Source organism: Chenopodium album, chromosome 19 (genome assembly GCF_948465745.1).
Source record: "Chenopodium album chromosome 19, dcCheAlbu1.1, whole genome shotgun sequence".
Lineage (NCBI taxonomy): Eukaryota > Viridiplantae > Streptophyta > Magnoliopsida > Caryophyllales > Amaranthaceae > Chenopodium > Chenopodium album.
This window is the reverse complement of record NC_137852.1, coordinates 9,385,947-9,405,890: the sequence shown is the minus strand read 5'-3', so window position 1 is coordinate 9,405,890 and position 19,944 is coordinate 9,385,947. Positions and strand designations below refer to the sequence as shown.

General features: G+C 33.4%; 1 protein-coding gene across 1 annotated transcript; it reads left to right on the top strand.

Moving 5' to 3' along the window:
* Positions 1-5,011: 5,011 nt before the first annotated feature.
* On the top strand, positions 5,012-6,798 carry LOC145593966 (LOB domain-containing protein 25-like). The gene is made up of 2 exons (XM_081650320.1): positions 5,012-5,502; positions 6,678-6,798. Exons 1-2 carry the CDS (start codon positions 5,012-5,014, stop codon positions 6,796-6,798), a joined length of 612 nt encoding a protein of 203 aa, XP_081506446.1.
* The last annotated feature ends 13,146 nt before the right edge of the window (positions 6,799-19,944 follow it).

Below are 19,944 nucleotides of genomic sequence, written 5' to 3'. Positions count from 1 at the left end.
TGATATATAGCTCTAAGGGCTATGTATAGAATTACCCATAAAAAATGTACTCCGTAAACTTGCTGATTATTTGAATTTTGAAAGTCAAAGTGCTATTCAATCTATACTAATATATTAAAAGGCGTTTCTAAAAACGTCTCTACGCCACTTAGACCCTCTCCCTACGCCACGTCACTCACTAAACTCCTTATTATGCTACTTCATCCACTCAATTCCTCAATATGCCACATCATCCGCACTACCAACAATACTTAATATTGCATCAACTATATTGAAAAAAGCTATATGCATGAGAAGGTTCAAATGCTTGACCTCTTTGAAGAAATGTTATTATTTAACCATCTAGTCGTTTATACTTTAATGTTGCACACTCAATAATATTATACTATAAAAGTATTAAATATACATACTACATACACACTATTAAATGATGTAAAAAATTAGCACTTGCAAAACTAGAGAAGTAGTATCCCGGGGCCGGGCAACACCCGGGCTACTCACTAGTTATTTGTAAAAACATTGAGCCTACGCAATTAATAGCCTAAACTGTATTCATTAAATCATTGGGCTAATTATATTCCTTAAGCCCAAACATGTTCTATTCACCTTATTTTTCCCAAATTGAAATACTATTTTTTAAGTTTTTTTATGGTTATGGTTTACAATGGATTATTATAGAGTATCCAACAACATACAGTATATAACTATTGAAATACCCACGTTTAATTTACCTCATTTAAATCCAAGAACAAATAAAAAAAAATATCACATTGGTAAAACAGAATTATTTAATGAAATCATTTCTTGAAACCCATTTCTTGATTCTTGATCGAACAATTTCTTGATTCTTGATCGAACAAAAACCCAAAATAAAAAAAGCAATCATGTACTACTAGGATATACTTCCGCCGTTATGTTATAACTTAATATTGCAACAATGGACTTTTTGCACTATTTATCACTCTTGTTTGGCCATATAATATGATTTATACGTTAAGCAAAATATAGTCATGTGGGATCTTGTTGGATTCGTCTCATAAAATACTTTCACAATATCAACTTTTTATAATTTTTACTCTTACACAATTATAGATATTTAGCATATAAAATGTGTATTGGGATGCGTAATTTCCTGCTTGTTGCAATATTAATAAAACGGAGGAAGTATATATTAACATATACTTCCTCCGTTCTTTTTTACTTGACCCGCTTTGACTTTTACACTGTTCACCACCCTCCTTTGACCGTGAATTGTGAATAATATGTAAGGAAAAACATAGGAAAAATTAGAAATAATAATCCCAACTTTCATCAATTTTGCTACAATAATCCCAACTTTGGATTATTCTAAAATAATTCGAACTTTGGGGGTTATTCTTTTTCTACAATCCCTAATCGGTCAACAAAAGTCAATGAGCTACTATATCAGGTCGTTTGACACATGTCAAGTCCTAATTGGTCCAAATATTAAAAAAAAAAACAAAAAACAAAAAAACAAAAAAAAAAAGAAAAACCCAGCCAATCTCTCCTCCTCCACCGTCCCACCCTAACCTCCACCACCACTACCAGTACGCCGCCCTTCCCTCGCCGGAACGGCGTGTCGCCTCACCCCTTGCGTCGCCGTGTTCCCCCCTCCCCGAAACCCCTCCCATTCCCCCACGCAGCCATCGAATTGAAACCCCAAAATCAGTAGTATTATTCTGGGAAAGAACAATGCTCACTAAACCATCCAAAACGCTCAATTTCTGAGCTGAAGCCTCTAATTTCTCTGACCCATTAATCACATTTGAAGAATAAGGTTATGGGTTTTATCTCTCATTGCGATATTTGGCAAATTCTATAGGAAATCGTTCAAATTTCAAGAGTTCATCTCTAATGGCTAAACAATCTTCTAGGGTTGGTCTTAGGTGAGATGGGTATGGTTCAATTGAGCACGAAACCCACAATCACAGCCACTAAACCCCAAAATCGCAGCACTAAACCCACAATCACAGCCACGAATCTTCAAAATTGCAGCCACCAGCCACGAAAACGGAGGTTTCAAGGGGGATTTAGGTGTTTTCGAGAGTAGGGGAGGGGTTTTAAGGGAGGTTCACGACCGACCAACGTACAGGTGGCCGGATTTCGTGGCTAGCCGGGGTTAATGAAATTGGTGACAGTGGCGAGAGGATTTTTAGGGGAAAACCAGCACAACTGGACTGCGGTGGGAGGGGTAACAGTGGGTGGCGGTGTTCAGGCGAGGGTAGGGGGAAATGGGTGGAGTTGAGGTGGCTGCCGGCGTTGAGGGGTGGCAGATTATTGGCGTCAACTCCGTCAAGAGTTTTGCTGGGATCACTTGTTTTTTTTTTATTATTTTGTTTGTTTTTTATTTTATTATTTTGTTTTTAATTTTTTTAACCAATTAACATGTGACACGTGTCACTTTTAAAAAGAATTTTAAAAATTAACCTATTCAACCGGTCACCGGTTTTTAGGATTGAAGAAAAAGAGAGACCCCCAAAGTTTGGATTAATCTAGAATAATTCAAAGTTGAGATTATTCTAACAAAATTAATCAAAGTTGGGATTATTATTTCTAATTTTTCAAAAAAAATTCATGTTGGATCTTTTTGAATTCGTCTCAATAGCTACTTTAATATATAACTTTTATATTTTTTACTTATGTAGAATTAAAGTTATTGATCGTTAAAGATTTGCATTGGCAAGCGTGATAAAAGAAACAGATCGAGTAAAAAAGAACAGAGGAAGTACCTCTTATAAAACCAATAATTCTACTTGACATTTCATTACTAAACTAACTTCATCATTTTCACCATAAAAATCTCTATCGATCAATTTTTCCCTTTGATCCAGCGCAAAAATCATGGACGCTAAAAGAAGCTCTTGCGCCTTATGCAACCTCCGTCGTAGGAAATGCGACGCTAAATGCCTTTTAGGGCCACATTTTCCCCGGGACGGCGAAAACGGAAAGGAAAAGGAGAAGCAAGCTTCCAACGTTCTCAAAGTTTTTGGGTATAATAGAGTCAACGAAGCCTTAAAACGTCTCGATTCTGAGCAAATTAAAATACTTTGTAAATGTTACTTACTCTTTGTTAAATAAAAGGTTGACTTGTTTTAAGTTAATTACATAAATAACGTTTGTTTAATTTTAATATTTAAATTATTAGATTTATCACTGTTTGACATGTGTTAGCTATCACTGTTTTACATTCCCTTAATCAAATTCCTATTTATTTTATAAAACATAGTACTATTAAATCAGTGGAAGTGTGGAACACGTATTAGAGTTGTGATTGATCTACAATTATTCATATACAACTACCTACTAGGCAGTGGCGGATCCAGGGGTACTACAGAGGTACAGTTGTACCCCCATTCTTAAAAAAAAAAAAATTAAAAAATCTGTTAGCAAAATAATAACAGGTCTCTCAGGTACTTCCATAGTAACAAGTCTAACATTTTGGCGTGCAGCGCGCTATCACTCTGTTAGTGTGGTGAAAATCAAAAGAGACCAGTTTTATAAATAACTGGTCTCTTAGTTACTGTCAAACAGTCTAGCGCACGCTGGATGGCTGTAGATTGAAATAAAAAAAATAAAAAAAAAAGAACACTTTTATGGACACCTCGGCTCTTAGGTGTGCTCTTTTGTTTTCTTTTAATTTTTTTTTTTAAAAAATATTCTTCCAATGGTATACAAAAAGGACTTGCTTGCAAATTAAATTAAATTGTAAGCATGTAGCTTACCATTGGAGTGACAATAATGATGTAGCTAGATTAAGCAACGTTGCTTAAACAAGCTACACTGCTTGATTTTCTATAGAAAACTCCATCCTCTTATATTATGACATGTGTATGATAGAAATTATTTTTTTTTTATTTTTTTTTATTTTTCCAAGCTACAATATTCTATTGCTAACCATTGGAGCACTTTGTAGCTTAAAAAAAATTAGCTTGAAATTTTTTTTGTATCAAGGTAAGCTACAAGGACAAGCCTTTGTAGCTTACCATTAGAGATGCTCTGAATCCTATATGCTCATGGATGTGAATCATGTGATAATAATTTTCTTTGTACTTTTAATTTTTTTTTTTCCACACAAATTTATATCAATTCTTTAAAAATAGAAAACCTTTGGTATTTTTCATTTGTTAATTTTCTTGTACTGCATATTGAGCAATTAATAAATAATATACTCATGTGTTATGTTGTGGTAATGTATCAAAGTAAGTGTATGCGATTAGCCGATTAGCTGTACTTAATTCAATTATATTCCCTCAAAAAAAAAATATTACAAGTATATTTTAGTGTATATATGTGTAGTTATAATATAGGGGTGGAAAACAAACAATGACGAATAAGAGTAAGAATTGATAATAATTAAAACTCTAGCTAATATGGCAAATTTTGTATTTGATAATATTTTTTTAACAAGGCTAATCCCGTAACCCCATATAACTTCCTGGATCCGCCACTGCATTAATAGGGCATTGCGTAGGTCCAAAAATTAAGAATCTGCATATAATCTGAGTTTAAATAATGGTGAATAAAAATACATGATAGAATTATAAATAGTATACAATCTTATAATCGTATCATATTTTATCATATATAAGCTAAACAATTATCCTGGCTACAAAATAACAACACTTGACATTTCATATTTTATTTTTCACCTCCCAACTACCATATTTTTTTTATTAAAATATTTTTTATAAAGTATATATTCCAATGTTTTATCATTAAAATAATATTTAATTGTCAAAAAAAATTTAACATTAATTCCAAAAAAGTCGACACAAACTAGTGTCCATATTTATCTCCCCAAAAAATAAAAAAATAAAAAAAAAAACTAGTGTCTATATAAACCTTAAAAATCTTTATTCAAAAAAAAAAAAAAAAAAAAAAACCCTTAAAAATCTCTTTACTTGAGATTTCATTATTATTTACACCTACTTGATTCTCACCGAAAAATTCTCCCTCAATCTCCTTCCTTTCATCCACCACAAAATCTATGATGAACACACTCGAAAGCGTTGCAAAAAGACGTGGTTGCGCCATGTGCCAAATCCAAGGACATATATGCGACGCAAACTGCCTTTTTGCGCCATATTTCCCCGCCGAAAAGGTGCAACAAGCAACCAACATCCTCAAAGTTTTTAGTTATGATTACATCAAAGAAATTTTAAAAGACATAAATTCTAAGCAACATTACCTTGCTATCAAAGTTATAGCCTTCAATGCTGACGCTCGTCTTCGAGACCCCGTTGGTGGTTGCATACCTATAATAGAAACTTTGCACAGAAACATCGTCTTCTTCTACAACCAACTTCGTGATGTTCGCGACTTGCTCTTGTACATTAAACATCTTAATTATGGAACCCCCATTAATCCGGTTGATCCGACGCGTTATCTTGTTGGTAATGATCATACTCAAGCTTCGCAAGTCTTATTAGACGAGGACTCTTTATCCAACTTGCAAGAGCCAATTGTTCTTGATTTTTTAAGGTTTTTTTTATTTTTTTTCTTTGATTTTATTTTCTTCTTTATAATGCTTATGAGTATTTTGTGCAAAGTCGTTTACGGACATTCTATATAGTGAATTTCTTTGTTCTTATTAATTTAATTAATGGATTACCTATAAATTAAAGATTATAATTAATAGTACAAGTATAGGTAATATTAATATTAATCCATAATAATATTGGCTATTATGTTTGAATATCTGCTTCAACGAACTTGTTAGTGCGTGGTAAGTTAACACAAGTAATTAGCTTTTGTTTGTGGAGTATTAATAAGAGTAGTGGCATGGTTATTGGACTATTGGGTAATGTTAGGCATGATTGCAAGATAGTTTGATGATCATGGGATTATACTCCTTATTTTTAGCTTAGTTTTGAATTTTATATATATATACAAAAGGTTTTGTGTGAGACCGGACTCACGTGAGACCGGGCTCAATAACAAAAGTCCAATAAAAATGCGCGGGCTAACTAAACCCGATCGCGAGGCCCACAACACCAAAAACATGATATTGGACTCACGTGAGTCCGTCTCACCCAAAACTTTACCTTATATATATGTTGCTATGTATTTTTTATTCTTCAAAAAAAAAAAAATGTATTTTCTATTCAATTAATTTTTGTTTACGTTATTTTAACCAATCTCACATCTCTATTATTATAAATTCAACTTATTAAACTAAGCTTTTTAAAATAGATCTTAAAATATAAATTGGATAGTTGTATTGTTGGAAACGGGCCTGGGCCGCACCCGTCACGGGAGAGTGTAAGTCCACCACTTTACAAGACCAAGGAGGTTCTACCTCAAAACCATATGGCAATGAGGGGAGTAGCCCCTTAGCCTTATATTGTGGTGGTAACTCTTGAATTCATTCAATGTGGGATTTCATAACCACTACACTCCCCCTTTAGTATTTAGTGTGGGACAAGAAGAATGCTCACATGTGGGTTGTTCATGGGCTCAACATGTATTTATTCTAATACGTAATGTGGTTCTAGCAATTGAATTACTAATTACTTGTGACGTTTTAAGTAATTTTTGGAATTTTCAAAATTGTTTGTCCAATTTAATAATTCAGAATTAATTGAAGCAAAATAAATAAATAAATAAATAAATAACAATCTCTAATAGTTATAATTCACAATTTAATTATGTTGCAGTGATCATATTTCTTATGGTGGAGTGGATGATGAAATTGAAATTGGACTAGCTCAAGCTAAGGTTGATCCGCCGCAGTTTTATCGTGTTGGTGATAATCTAGCTCAACCTCACAAGTGTTAATAGACTTCTTCGGTTGATCTTGATTCTAGGTATCTATCTTCGCTTTATTAGTATTTTTTTTAATGAATTTTATAAGGCTTAAATAAATTTTATTAATTAAAGTCTAGGTTTCAGTAATTTATATTTTAACCATGTTACAGTGCCTAAATTTCTTATATATGATGGTGTGGATAATGGAGTGGATGACCAAATCGAAATCCGACCGGATCCAAGAAAAAGACGAAGATTCATCAGATGGCCTGACTTGAAGAACGAATTTGTAGATTCTCCACATAGGTTTTACAAGTTTTTTTTTTTTTTTTTTTTTTTTTTTTTTTTTTTTTTTTGGGTGTTTAGAGAGTCATTAGGGCGGGGGTGAGAATTACAGGGACACGTGTTTTAATTTGATTGGTTTATTTATTTATTTTTATTTTTATTTTGAAAAAACTTTAAAAAAAACAAAAAAATTAAACCCCCCTTCCCACTTTCCTAGCCCCTCTACCCACCCCCTGTCACCGGTACCCACCAAAATCACCACCTTGATTTCAGCTCCTCCCTTCCCCGTTCCCGATTTCAACCCCCACCTCTCCTCCCTGTAGCAGATTCAATCCCCCCCTCCCTTCATCATCCCCAATTTCGAGCTCTTTCCCTTTACACAACCAACATTTTCGACTGGTTATGGTTTCGGGGAAGGAGATAGGTGATAGGGGTCGGAAATTAGGAAAGGAAAGGGACGGGACCGGGTATTGAAAATGGAGAAGGGATGGGTAGGGGGCATCGAAAATGGGGATGGGAAGGGGGCACCAGAAATGGATAAGGGAAAGAGAAGAGGCCGAGAAGGGGGGCCAGAAAAGATGACGGGAAAGCGGTGGTGGGTTGTTTAAGGGCAGGGGGATGTGTAGAGGGGTGTTGTTAGGGAAGGGGGAAGGCTGGGGAGGTCAATCGGTGGCGAGGGTGGGGAGCGGCGGCGGACGAAGGTGGGTAGGGGTGGGGGGAGAGGCTTGAGGGGGGCTAGGTGGTGGGTTTTTTTTTAAAAAAAAAAAAATTTTAACTTTGTTTTTTAATTACTTAGTTTTTTTTATAAAAAAAAAATTGACCAATGACATGTGACACGTGTCATAGGTAACCTGTAAACCAGGTTACCAACCAATTTTGTTTCATTTTTGGCAAATACATGTGAAAGGTGGTGTTATTTTGAAATAATCAAAATGTGGTGCTATTATAGGAAGACCGCCCAAAGGTGGTGTTATTTTTGGCAAATTTTCCTATAATGTATTAAAAAGTAGTCAAATTTATTAACTTCATAATAATATTGAAAACTGACAACAAAAAAGTGACAAAACCTTTTTTTTTGTTTCACTAAAAACTAAAAACAAAAAACGATTCCAAATGGATGCAATGCTACTTTGACTTCACTTCTCCTTTCTTGGGCCTTTTGCCTCAATAGTTTGGGTGGTAATTAGTTTGTTTCATAGTCCAAGCATTTGGGCTGAGTAAGTTGTAATGGCCATTTTAAATTTTTAATATATTCTAGAACAATATCTACATTGATTTATGACAAAATGTTAAGGATATCTTGGATAGAAGGCAAGAAATAACCAATTTCAAATGTCCTAAAGTGCATGATTTTATGTCCTAAAGTGATTGATACTTATATACAATAATTTTTCTACATTTAACCAAATTAAATGTATATAGTTATTTGATCCAAATCAAACAGATATATTATCTACACTGATTTATGACAAAATGCTAAGAATATCTTAGATAGAAGGGAAGAAATAACCAATTTTAAATGTCCTAAATTGTTTGATACTTATCTACAATAATCTACATTTAACAAAATTAAATGTATATAATTATTTGACCCAAATCAAAATGATTTGCATGATTTATTAGACAATAATATAATTAATCAATAATTGAACAATCAAAAATATAATTAGGTGAGAGGAGGTATAGCTCTAGTAGTTAGGGTTCCCCTCTCGATTCAGATAATCCTTATTAGTTTTATATATTTTTTGACATGCCTGGTCAAACTTCTCTAAAAAGGTCAAAATTGGTATAATTAATTTGGGTGTAATAGTGCCCCTCATAAAGGAGGGCCAATTATTGAGCGTTAGATAATAAATAATAGGTGGATGAAATTAGAACTAACAATTTTTTTTTGTCACATTAATATTTTATGTCTGTTAGAGGATCAATCCAATTTGATTCAAGTCCCAATGGTTTTTTTATCACTTAGTCGTACATTATAAATACTACATCGAAATTGACAAATTTATATATGACTAAGCCACTTCGACTTAAATCACTTACATTATTCCTTACCTCTATTCCAATACTAAAAGTCTTATTTTGATCATTCTCCGATATCCTTCTTAAAGTTCCTATAATGTTAAACACATAGCAAATCCCAAAAATAAATTTTATTTCTTGTCGATTTCATTTCACAAAATTTCATTATTTTCACTTTGTAAGGTACTCCACAATGTACACCAATTCACGAAAAGGCCTTATTTTCGGAAGAGAACCAAAATTAAGGTTTGTAATTTATCAAGCCTTACAACATCAAATCAGTAAATTACCTGAATGTAAGTATAGTAGTTACTTTTTAATTTGCATGAAAGTTAACTTGGATAGTCCAAAATTATTTTAAATGAAATTTTTTTATTTTCTTTGAAAGATCTATACTAAATTTAGCGTTGCCATATTCTCCTAATAATCTCAATTGCCTTTTGACTTTATTTTAGTCCCAAAATGTACTTACATTAGGCCGAGTTATTTCTGATTTTTTTGAAAAGCTAATTTAAGTAAGGATATGGTAAAATTTTTGAATACTTTTGTTAAAAATTTATTTTATTTGTATTAGACTTGGTTAAGAAGAAAATTTTCTGATGTTTTACATTTTTAACATTACAGTATTTATTTATTAATTGCTTTTTGAATTCATTATGACCAGATCAACTTAGCCTTAGCCTATGAGGCAACCCCGAGTCCTATTCATCTTCCTCTTTGGTGTTAAAGGGCAACAACAACGATCTAATTTCGCTCCCGAATGTCACCAGAATAATTCTTTCCAAGTATAATATAGTGTTATACACTGCATGATTTTTTGGAAATAAGGAAAGAAAAATAATCACTTTCAAGTATTTGTAGGAATAGAGAAAATTTGAGATAATTGTGACTGTTTAGGGTAAACACGAGAAGGTGGTTAGGGGGTTGGTTGCCTTGGGTGATAAGGTTAAACAAATGTGATATTTAGATTAAAATACCTTGTAAGTCATCGTGTCACATCATATGTAAACATCAATGAAAGTCCTAGTACAATTTTATTGCATTTCTATAAATTCTCATAATGTTTTTGTTCATAGAATATTGTCACTCTATTGTTTCTTGCTTTATTTCCTCATTATTGTTGCTTACAATTGACATAATTAGAGCATCACAGTCCTAAAAATTCAATGGGTCTTTGAGTAATTACAATGAAAAATGCAATAATCCACCAACATGGAGTAGACCTAGTTATTGGGCGGGTCTAGTCGGGTTAGGGTTGGTGTGGTTCTGATCAAAGAGGGTCATATTTTATAGGGCCAATGAGGGGTCAATACTCAAAAGCCAGTCGGTCAATAATGGACGGGCCAACAAACTATCAATTAAAAAAAATATAATAAGCAAAATCATTATTAAGTAATTCCTTCAATTTTTATTTGATATTTTTCTATTATCACGCTTGTCAAAGCATTTTTTTAATGATTAATATCACTAATCAACAATATTTTTTTTGGCCATATTTATGTAATTTTTTTTTAACATTTTTTACTAGTATTTTTTTTTTTTTTTACCTATTAAATTGGAAAAATATTTTGGCCATATATCAACTCTACTCAATGAAAACTCCCATTAAAGTCTTTTAAGCTTAGCCTTGACCCTATTATCATTGAGAATTTGAGCTATATTTTACCCAATAATTAACTTTGTCTAGCTAGTAGAAATTTCAAGATCGAGCTCCATCTTTAATTAATAACGCATGCAATCATTTGGCTTCTAGCGTAGGTCGTTAATTAGCCATACATATATATAATTTATCTTGTTATCCAGCACTATAATGATAACTACGCATATATATTGAAGCCCAGAATCCAAGTACAACAAAAAATTACATTTTTATAACTTAATCATTTCAAGATTTCAAATCTTGGAACCCATTTCTTGAATAGAAACCCCGAATAAAACCCATTTCTTCTATAAATAAAAACCCATAATTTCAATTCATCTCTCTTCTCCCATTCATCCACCGCACAAATCATAATGACAACCAACAACTTCAACCACTTTACTACAACGTCGCAAATTAACGACGCTTATACACCTTCTTATGCTTTCTCCGACGACGACAATTCTTGCACAATGTGTAAACTCCTCGGCCAACAATGCGACGCAGACTGCCTTTTACTAGCGCCATATTTCGACATCGAAAAACAGGAGCAAGCCATCAACGCTCTCAATCTTTTTGGCCGTGAAAGCATCATCGACACTTTAAAAAGCGTCGATTCTAAGTACCATTACGACGCTATCAATGCTATAACCTACACTGCTGACGCCCGTGCTCGAGACCCTGTTGGTGGTTGCAAACGTGTGATTGATACTTTGCTCGGCAGTCTCGCCCTCTACTACGACCAACTTTATGATGTTCGCGCTAAGATCGCTGCCTGCCGTGGAGACCCTCCGATTAATAAGGCTACTTCGCGACCGCCTTTTCTTACTGGTGATATAGCTCAAGCTTCACAGGCGTTGTTAAACATCTTACCATTACCAAGACCGGTTCACTCTTGCAGGTTTCTATTGTTTGCCCTAATCTTTTTTTTTTTGTTGATTATTTTTATTTTATTTTTTTTTAATTTTTTTTTGGGTAGATAATTTTCTTCAATTAGAGTTTAAAGAATTCTCATGAGTATTTATGCGTGCTTGGATCAAATTATATATACCAAAGAACGAACATGTGTATAGTTGACTTCTTTTTAATACAGTATTTAATTTTAAGATCATAATAGTACAAGGAAAGCTGTAATTCGATCTGTTGTCAATCAAATTGCATATTCAAATACGAAATAATAAGTTCTCTTGTTAATTTCTTGTAACGTTTTAATGCATCTATTATTTTTTTTTTTTTTAGTTTGTAGTTTGTACGTTCATTAATTTGATCATTTAGATTTAATTTACGAAAAAAACCTAAAGTACAAACTCATATACATGTTGCAGTGGTCAAATTTCTTCAGATGGGGTGGGCGACCTACTCGACTTCGAACCGGAGCCAAAGAGAAGCCGATTCATCTGAAGATTCTACAAGATTAGCAAATTCTGATAGCTTGACTTGAGGAGAATGTTTATGTTTCTACAAATTTAATTTGTTGATAATATCTAGGTAGCTTTTACAAGTAGCTAAGTGTATGTTATTGCAAACAATGATCTGAGTTTTTGATGTTTTACTTTTCTTCATAATTTTTTTTGCATAATTCATCAAATAGTATGTTGTTAGCATATTCATTTTATTAGAGGGGTATGTAAAGTAGTAATGATACTCAGAAATCACTGCACATTTGCGTCATTTTTGGGATCTTTTGCCAAAATGCCATTTAACTAAATTATTTTTGGGATTTTTTGTTAAAGTCTCAATTAACAATAGTTTTGGTTCCTTATATTGCTATACATGGTAGAGACTTTGACAAACAATACCAATTGTTTGTTGGTGTAGTGGTGATTGGCACTACACTTGGTACTTGGTAGGGAGAATCTGTGTTTGATCCCCACAACAACAATTTGGAAGGGACTGAAACCTAATCACCCATAACTGATCCCCGAATTTGGATTAGCTCAAAGGATGAACCGGATGAAACACCAAAAAAAAAAAAAAAAAAAAAAAAAAACTTTGACAAACAAAAATTTTCAGAAATTATTTCATACAGGTTCATAAATTAATTGAGATCCTCTTTTAATTATATTTTGGGTCACATATGTACTAAAAGTTATTATTTTTTTTTACTACGCATACTTGTCAGATGACTAACTCAACCAAAAGCTTACGTCTACAACTGAGAATCCAGCTGTAAAAAAAAAATAAAAAAAAATAAATCAATTGTCCTTTTTTTTTTTTTTTTTTTTTTTTAACACAACACGAAGAACATATATTACTGACTTAAAGCCTTAAAGAGTACCTTGCGACAAAAGCCAAATTCCTTCCAGCCAAAACAGCAGAGGTTGTCTCTAAAAGTAATTAAAAAGCCTCTATAGTAAACCAAATCATCTTAAAAGTAAATCATAGTCATAGCTAAAAAGTAAACACAAAAAAGTGAGTATATCAAGCTAGGGATGAAGTGATGAACTTTTTTTTAAGTTAAGGATCAAACACTCTAGAGTCATTAAAAATAACTCAAAAGTAGATTAAAATAACCAAAAAGTAAATCAAATTATCTTAATGTATACAAACAATTAATTGGCTTTTAATGAGTAATGACACTATGGAAACTTGGAAATAGCACAAAATTTTTGGTCATTGACTTTAATATCCTTACAAAATAAATCAAGTTATGAGAAAGAAGTATATGAAGCTCAATGTAAAGGTTTAATCAAAAGTAGAGCAAAATATGTCAAAAGTAAATCATAATTACTCTAAAGTAAATAATATCAACTCAAAAGCAATATCATTAAAGTAAATAAATAATGTCATCTATAAAGTAAATAATAATTACTCATCCCTCAAAAAAAAAAAATAATAATTACTCAAAAGTAAACTAGAAAAACTTAAAAAAGTAAATATAAATTTACAATCAAAGGGTTTGGAGCATTAGAAGAACCTACATGGGATTCGAACCCATATTTTTTGTGCAGTTGCACATTCCTCTACCTATTGACCTAGTAGGCTATTATAGAGTAAGAATAATTAGTTAACATAATCAACGGTTTTTTATACAGAATAATCATAAAAGTAAATATATTATACTCAAAAGTAAATAAAATAATCAATAAAGTATATGTACAATCACTTATGCTCGGAATATAATGCCACAAACTTTGAGTGTGGCTTAATAGCATAAAATGTATTATGAAATAAACAAACCAAATATATATTTTGAGTATGGCTTTATAGCTCAGAGTATAATACCACAAGCTTCAATTCGTAATACTTTTGTTGCTTTCACCAAATAGCTTAGAATATGGAGAATATAGCTTCGTAATAAAATGGCTCTTTAACTCAACCAAGTGCTCTTAAACTAGTAAACTCATTTATATCAAATTCACATCAAACAAAAATCAACTATCCCCAATTTTTTTTATTATTATTTTAATTAAGATTCTATTATACGAAGTATGTAAATAAAAGAGTTTACACCTAGAAACTACCCCCAATTTGGTACTATTGCAAATGCAAAAACACAGGATATCTCAAGAATATATCAATCAGCTGACCCGATAAGATAATCTAGCAACATTTTCAATACTAGGACTAACCTGAAATTCTCACTCAGGACCAAGTGTAAGATGGAAGCCTGGCATAACCTCTCCATTGCTTCCACTTATGTTAATTCCAGTATACATGTAAGCTCTGTGCTAGTAATCAAGAAATACATATCTATCATCCGACACTAGCTCACATGTGCTTGTTTGTTTAAAACCAAGCCTCCAATATGCATCTCATCAATTAGAATCACAATCTAAAGTAGATATATGAGCTCAAAAGTAAATTACTTGAGCAAGTAGGCTAGTGTATCATGCATAGTAAAGAAAAATTACTCTAACGTAAATTAAAAAAAAAAAAAATTTAAAAAAAAAAAAAACTCTGTAAATCAATATGAAGTGTATGTCATAATCCACGTTTGTAGTAAGGAAATATAATAATAAAGATACAATAGCAAGACCAAAAATGATGTTGAATTGAGAGTACCAACTGCAAACTTTATCTAAATTTATTAACTAAACATAACATCCATAATTACTCTGGAAAAAACAATGCCACTCTATTACAACCATGCAATAAGGCAATATTCGATCAATTGAAATTCATAGAATACACAAATCATAAATGTATACGACATATAATCATTATCTAAAGTTCTAAAAAATGCAAACTACTAAATACTTTATAATTATATCTCAAATTATGTGGATCAAACATCAAATTCGATTAAATGATGAAATAAGGACAGAAACTCTTTAACTTAACTTATAAACAAATGATGAAATAAGGAATTAAGGAAATCGGAGAAAAATTTACATAATTCATAAATCTGATGAAATTGAAATCAAAGAAGATAGCTAGAAATGAAACTAACATATTAAAGTCCAACAAACCCCAACAAAAACGCCACACACCACCAGTGTCTACCACATGCATTAATTAAAGTCCAACAAACCCCAACAAAAAAATTATCGATTCCTATAATTTCAACCAAAAACCTAGAACAATAAAATTGAAATTAAATCCTCTACCTTGGACAAACAATCGCAAGAAGGCTAGACAACTTCATCAGAGGCTGCATTCTGCTCAAGTTTGTGTAAGCACGACCAAGTCTTCCATCTCTGCCGGAACAAGACTACCATTGCTGGAGAATTCATTCTGGTGATTAAACTTGCTACGATTCAGAACTTACAATGCTATGTGAAATCTCATCAGAAAGTTGTATATGCATACTTAAATATGTACATAGTAACAAGGGACACTCATTGAAAAATTTTCATATTGTGACAAACTAACAAAGAGAAGTTCTAGTTTTCTTATGTAACAATAAGTTTGAAATCAAAGCACATTTTTACCGTACACAAAAAAAAAAAAAAAAAAAAAATAAAAAATAAAAAATAAAAAAAAATAAAAAATTGAAATGCACTGGACTAGAGATCCCTGAAAATTGAGACTTTAATCTTACATTTAGTTGATGAAATTTCATCTGATTTCTAGTGTTACATAATTAAACATTAAATAAAGAAAAATAATTCAAAGGCAAAAAAAAAAAAAAAAAAAAAAAAAAAAAAAAAAAAAAAAAAAAAAAACAAACTTATGATTTGAAGTAAAGGTGGGCACGGGCCGTGCCGGCACGCGGGCGGCACGGGCCCGTCACGACTCCGGCACGGCCACCGGCACGGCACGGCACGGTGGCACGCCTGTGGGCCGTGCCGTGAACAAAAGTTCTGGCTCTGGCACGGGCACGGCCCGTGGCACGGCGGGCGGCACGGTGGCCGGCACGACGGCCGGCACGCTGGCACGACCCGCCGGCACGGCCAGGCACGGCCCGACACGAAGCCAGGCACGGCACGGCACGGCCCGTGCCTTTTACTAGCCGTTGGAAATATGGCCGTTTATGGCCGTTTTCCAACAGCTATAAACAGCCAGCCATATTTTCCTCCAATTTCCACCCAATTTCCCACCCAAATCCCCTATAAATACCTCATATTTTCCTCCAAAATTTTCACAATTCATCAACTCATCTCTTCTCTCTTATTCTCTAATTTTCTTACTCCCAAATTCTCAATTCTCAAATTCCTACAAATCATACAATCTTCCTCTCTTTTGTGAAAAGAAAAAAAAAATTCCTACTCTCTTATAAATTTTACATTTTTAATATTATTAGTCTACTACCAAAAAAAAAAAAAATTGTTATATTTACATTCGGGAAATTAAAATTTCGGGAAATTATAAATTCGAGAAATTATAAATTTGGGAAAGCATTGAAGCGTCATTGTAAGATCTAACTCAACTTTATTTTAATTTGTTATTGTTATTGTTATTGTTATTGTTATTGTTGTTATTATTATTATTATTATTATTATTATTATTATTATTATTATTATTATTATTATTATTATTATTATTATTATTATTATTGTATACTTGGAACTACTTAATTATATAAAAACTACTTTCTATTTTAATTGTGGGTTATTTGGATTGTTGAAATCTGTCTAAGGCGGGATTTGGGCTCTGGACAACGTCGCTCCTAACCTCTCCTACCTGGGATCTCATTGATTTAGATAATCTACTATTATTATAATTATTTTTGAAAATTTATTTTATATAAAAACTACTTACTAATTAATTCTCATTGATCTCATTGTTGTTAATTGTTACTTTGTTATTGTTAGTTGTGTTATTATCATTAATTAATCATGGCATCAAACCCGAACGTTTCCTCCTCCTCTAGAAAAGCCAAGTCAACACGTAGGGAACCACCAAACCCAAACACTTCAATGTCTATGCCCCCCCTAACATGCCCTTTCCCTCTTCTAACATGCCCTTTCCAAACACTTCCACCCCTTTCTTTCATCCCCAAAACATGGGAGGGCAAGAACAAATGGATGATATGGCTCCTTGGACCCAATTTCAACAAACCCAATATCAACAATATGAATTTCCTTTTCCTCCTCCTCCTCCTCCTTCCCAAGGTAGCCAAACACAAGCTTCCGGGTCGAGTGAACCATCCACTCACATTCCCAACACCCAAAATCCTAACATATTAGAGTGGTGTACCGAAGAGGATTTTGCTCAAACCAAAAGAAAGAGTGAAGTTTGGGCACATTATCAATAAGTAAAGATGGAAAAAAATGCAAGTGTCGGACTTGTGGTAAAATTTTCTCGGCCGATACCAAGGGAGGGACGGGACACCTTAGTAGACATACAAAAAAATGTGGTGGACCATCTAGTGATCCAACCCAACCTAAAATTTCTCAATTCCATCCACAAGGTTTCATTTACAATTACGAGAGAGATAGGGATAAACTTGGGAGAATGATTGTACATGCAGAACAACCTTTTCTTTTCGCCGAAAATGATGCCTTCAACAACTATATTAACCGAGCACTACAACCAAAACACAAAAAAATCTCCCGAAAAACCGTTCGATCTGCTGCCATGAAGACTTATCTAGAGTACAAATTAAGATTAGTAAATGAATTAGCTAATCTTCCTAGTAGAGTTTCTTTAACCGCCGATGCATGGGATGGTGGGTACGGACTTCACTATTTATGTGTTACTTGTCATTGGTTAGATAATGAGTGGATGTTACAAAAACACATCATTCATTTCAAAATGCTTGAATACCCTCATACCGGTCTTAACATTTCACATCATTTAATGGAAGCCATTGATGCATATAGTCTTAGGGATAAAATCATGTCTATGACTTTCGATAATGCAACTTCTATGACATATAGTGCGAATTTGGTCAAATCCCAATTGCACGATGTTATATTAGATGGAGATGCACTTCATGTTAGATGCATTTGTCATGTTCTTAACTTGTGTGTGAAGGATGGAACACAAGCAATTGGTCCATTTTATCACAAAATACGGAGTGCTATTTGCACTATTAATAGCTCTAACATGAGATATCAAGAATGGAAAGGTTTTTGCAGGAAACAACGGATTAAAACCATAAAAATAGCACCGGATTGTTCAACTAGGTGGAACTCCACCTATGAAATGTTGAGTCGGGCAATCGAGTACAAGGTTCATTTAACACTTTTTTATAATATGAAATATCCACAAAATGCTTTACTTGAAGATGATTGGGCTAATTGTGAAAAATATATGTAGTTTTTACAATTACTATATGGTATGACACATTGTTTTTCTTCTGTATATAATCCTTGTGCTCATTCTTTTCTTAGCAATGCATGTTTACTTGCACAACTTTTTGCGGAACACCGATCACAACATGTTTATCGTGGATATCTTCCATCCATGGAGGATAAATGGCGTAAATATTACACCGATATTCCTATGATTTATATTTTTGCTTCCATTTTAGATCCTAGACAAAAATATGATGGCACATTTTTATTAATTGATATTTATTATAGTAACATGAATTTTGAAGATGATGTTGAAACTTTTAAGAATAAGGTGACGGATGAGTTTTTTAATTTATATAATGTTTATGAAAGTAAATATGGAACCGTGTCTCGATTTGCCCCTTCTCAAACATCCAAAAATGTAAGTAAACGGGCCAAAGGTTTATTTGCACAAGCTGCTAACTTGATGTCTAAGTATTCAGGTACAGAATCATCATCATCTAGGAGAACTCAAAGCGATGTTTCGGGGTTGCAAATGTACTTAAGTTACGACTTCATGAAAGGCATGGACGATGAAGAGAAGTTTGGCCTCGACATCCTCGATTGGTGGAAATCACAAGCCGTGAAACATCCAATTTTATCGGCAACGGCTCGTGATATTTTTGCTATCCAAGTCTCCTCCGTTGCTTCCGAAAGAGCTTTTAGTGCGTCGGGAAGAGTTCTAGACGATAGAAGAACAAGACTAAAACCCGAAACAATTGAAATGTGTGTTTGCTTCAAGGATTGGTTGGATGCCGAAACTCGTTCTCAAGATCGTACTTATGCACAAAACGACGACGGTGAAGGAACGTCGACTTCTTTTAGTTCTCAATCCACTCAATTGGCGGATGAACTTGAACCTCTAGGAGACGAAGACAAAGATGAAGACGAAGGCGAAGGCGAAGACGACCAATAATAATTACATGATTACATATTTACATTATACACTATTGTATTCTTTTTGTATTATCGAACTTCGTATTCCGTATAATAAATGAAGTTATTCAATATTCATACACTATTGTAGCATTTTTAATTATCATTACTTATTTTGTAATTTTGTATTATTCAATTATCGTACATTCGTACCGGCTACCGTCATATAATAAAATAAGTTATTCTTCAATTTTTTGTGTTTTCGGATTATCGCACTCATATTTTTTTTTAAATTATTTGCATTTTTTTTAATTCGTTTTTTTTAACATTTATTTTTTTTAAAAATTAACAAAAAAAAAAAACCGAGGCACGGTTTGGCCCGCGGCCCGCGGCCCGGCACGACACGGCCCGCTAGGCACGTGGGCCGTGCCGTGCCGTGGGCTGGGGTGTGCCAATTCCAGGCACGGCATGGCACGGCACGCCGCGGAGCCGGCACGGCACGGGCACCACCCCGGCACGGCCAGGCACGGCCCGCGGCGGCACGAGCACGGCCCGTGTCCACCTTTAATTTGAAGTATCAAACAGAATTTATAATCAACCATCAACCCTGCAACAGCAAATCATTCAAATGGAACCAAAACAAAAAATGAAGCTATCGTCATGCAAGCAATAGGTAGAACTTTCCCCAAA

Coding starts and splice junctions, on each gene's coding strand:
- LOC145593966 (XM_081650320.1), top strand. CDS start 5,012: ATGAACACACTCGAAAGCGTTGCAAAAAGACGTGGTTGCGCCATGTGC. Junction 5,503..6,677: donor ATTGTTCTTGATTTTTTAAG/GTTTTTTTTATT, acceptor ATTATGTTGCAG/TGATCATATTTCTTATGGTG.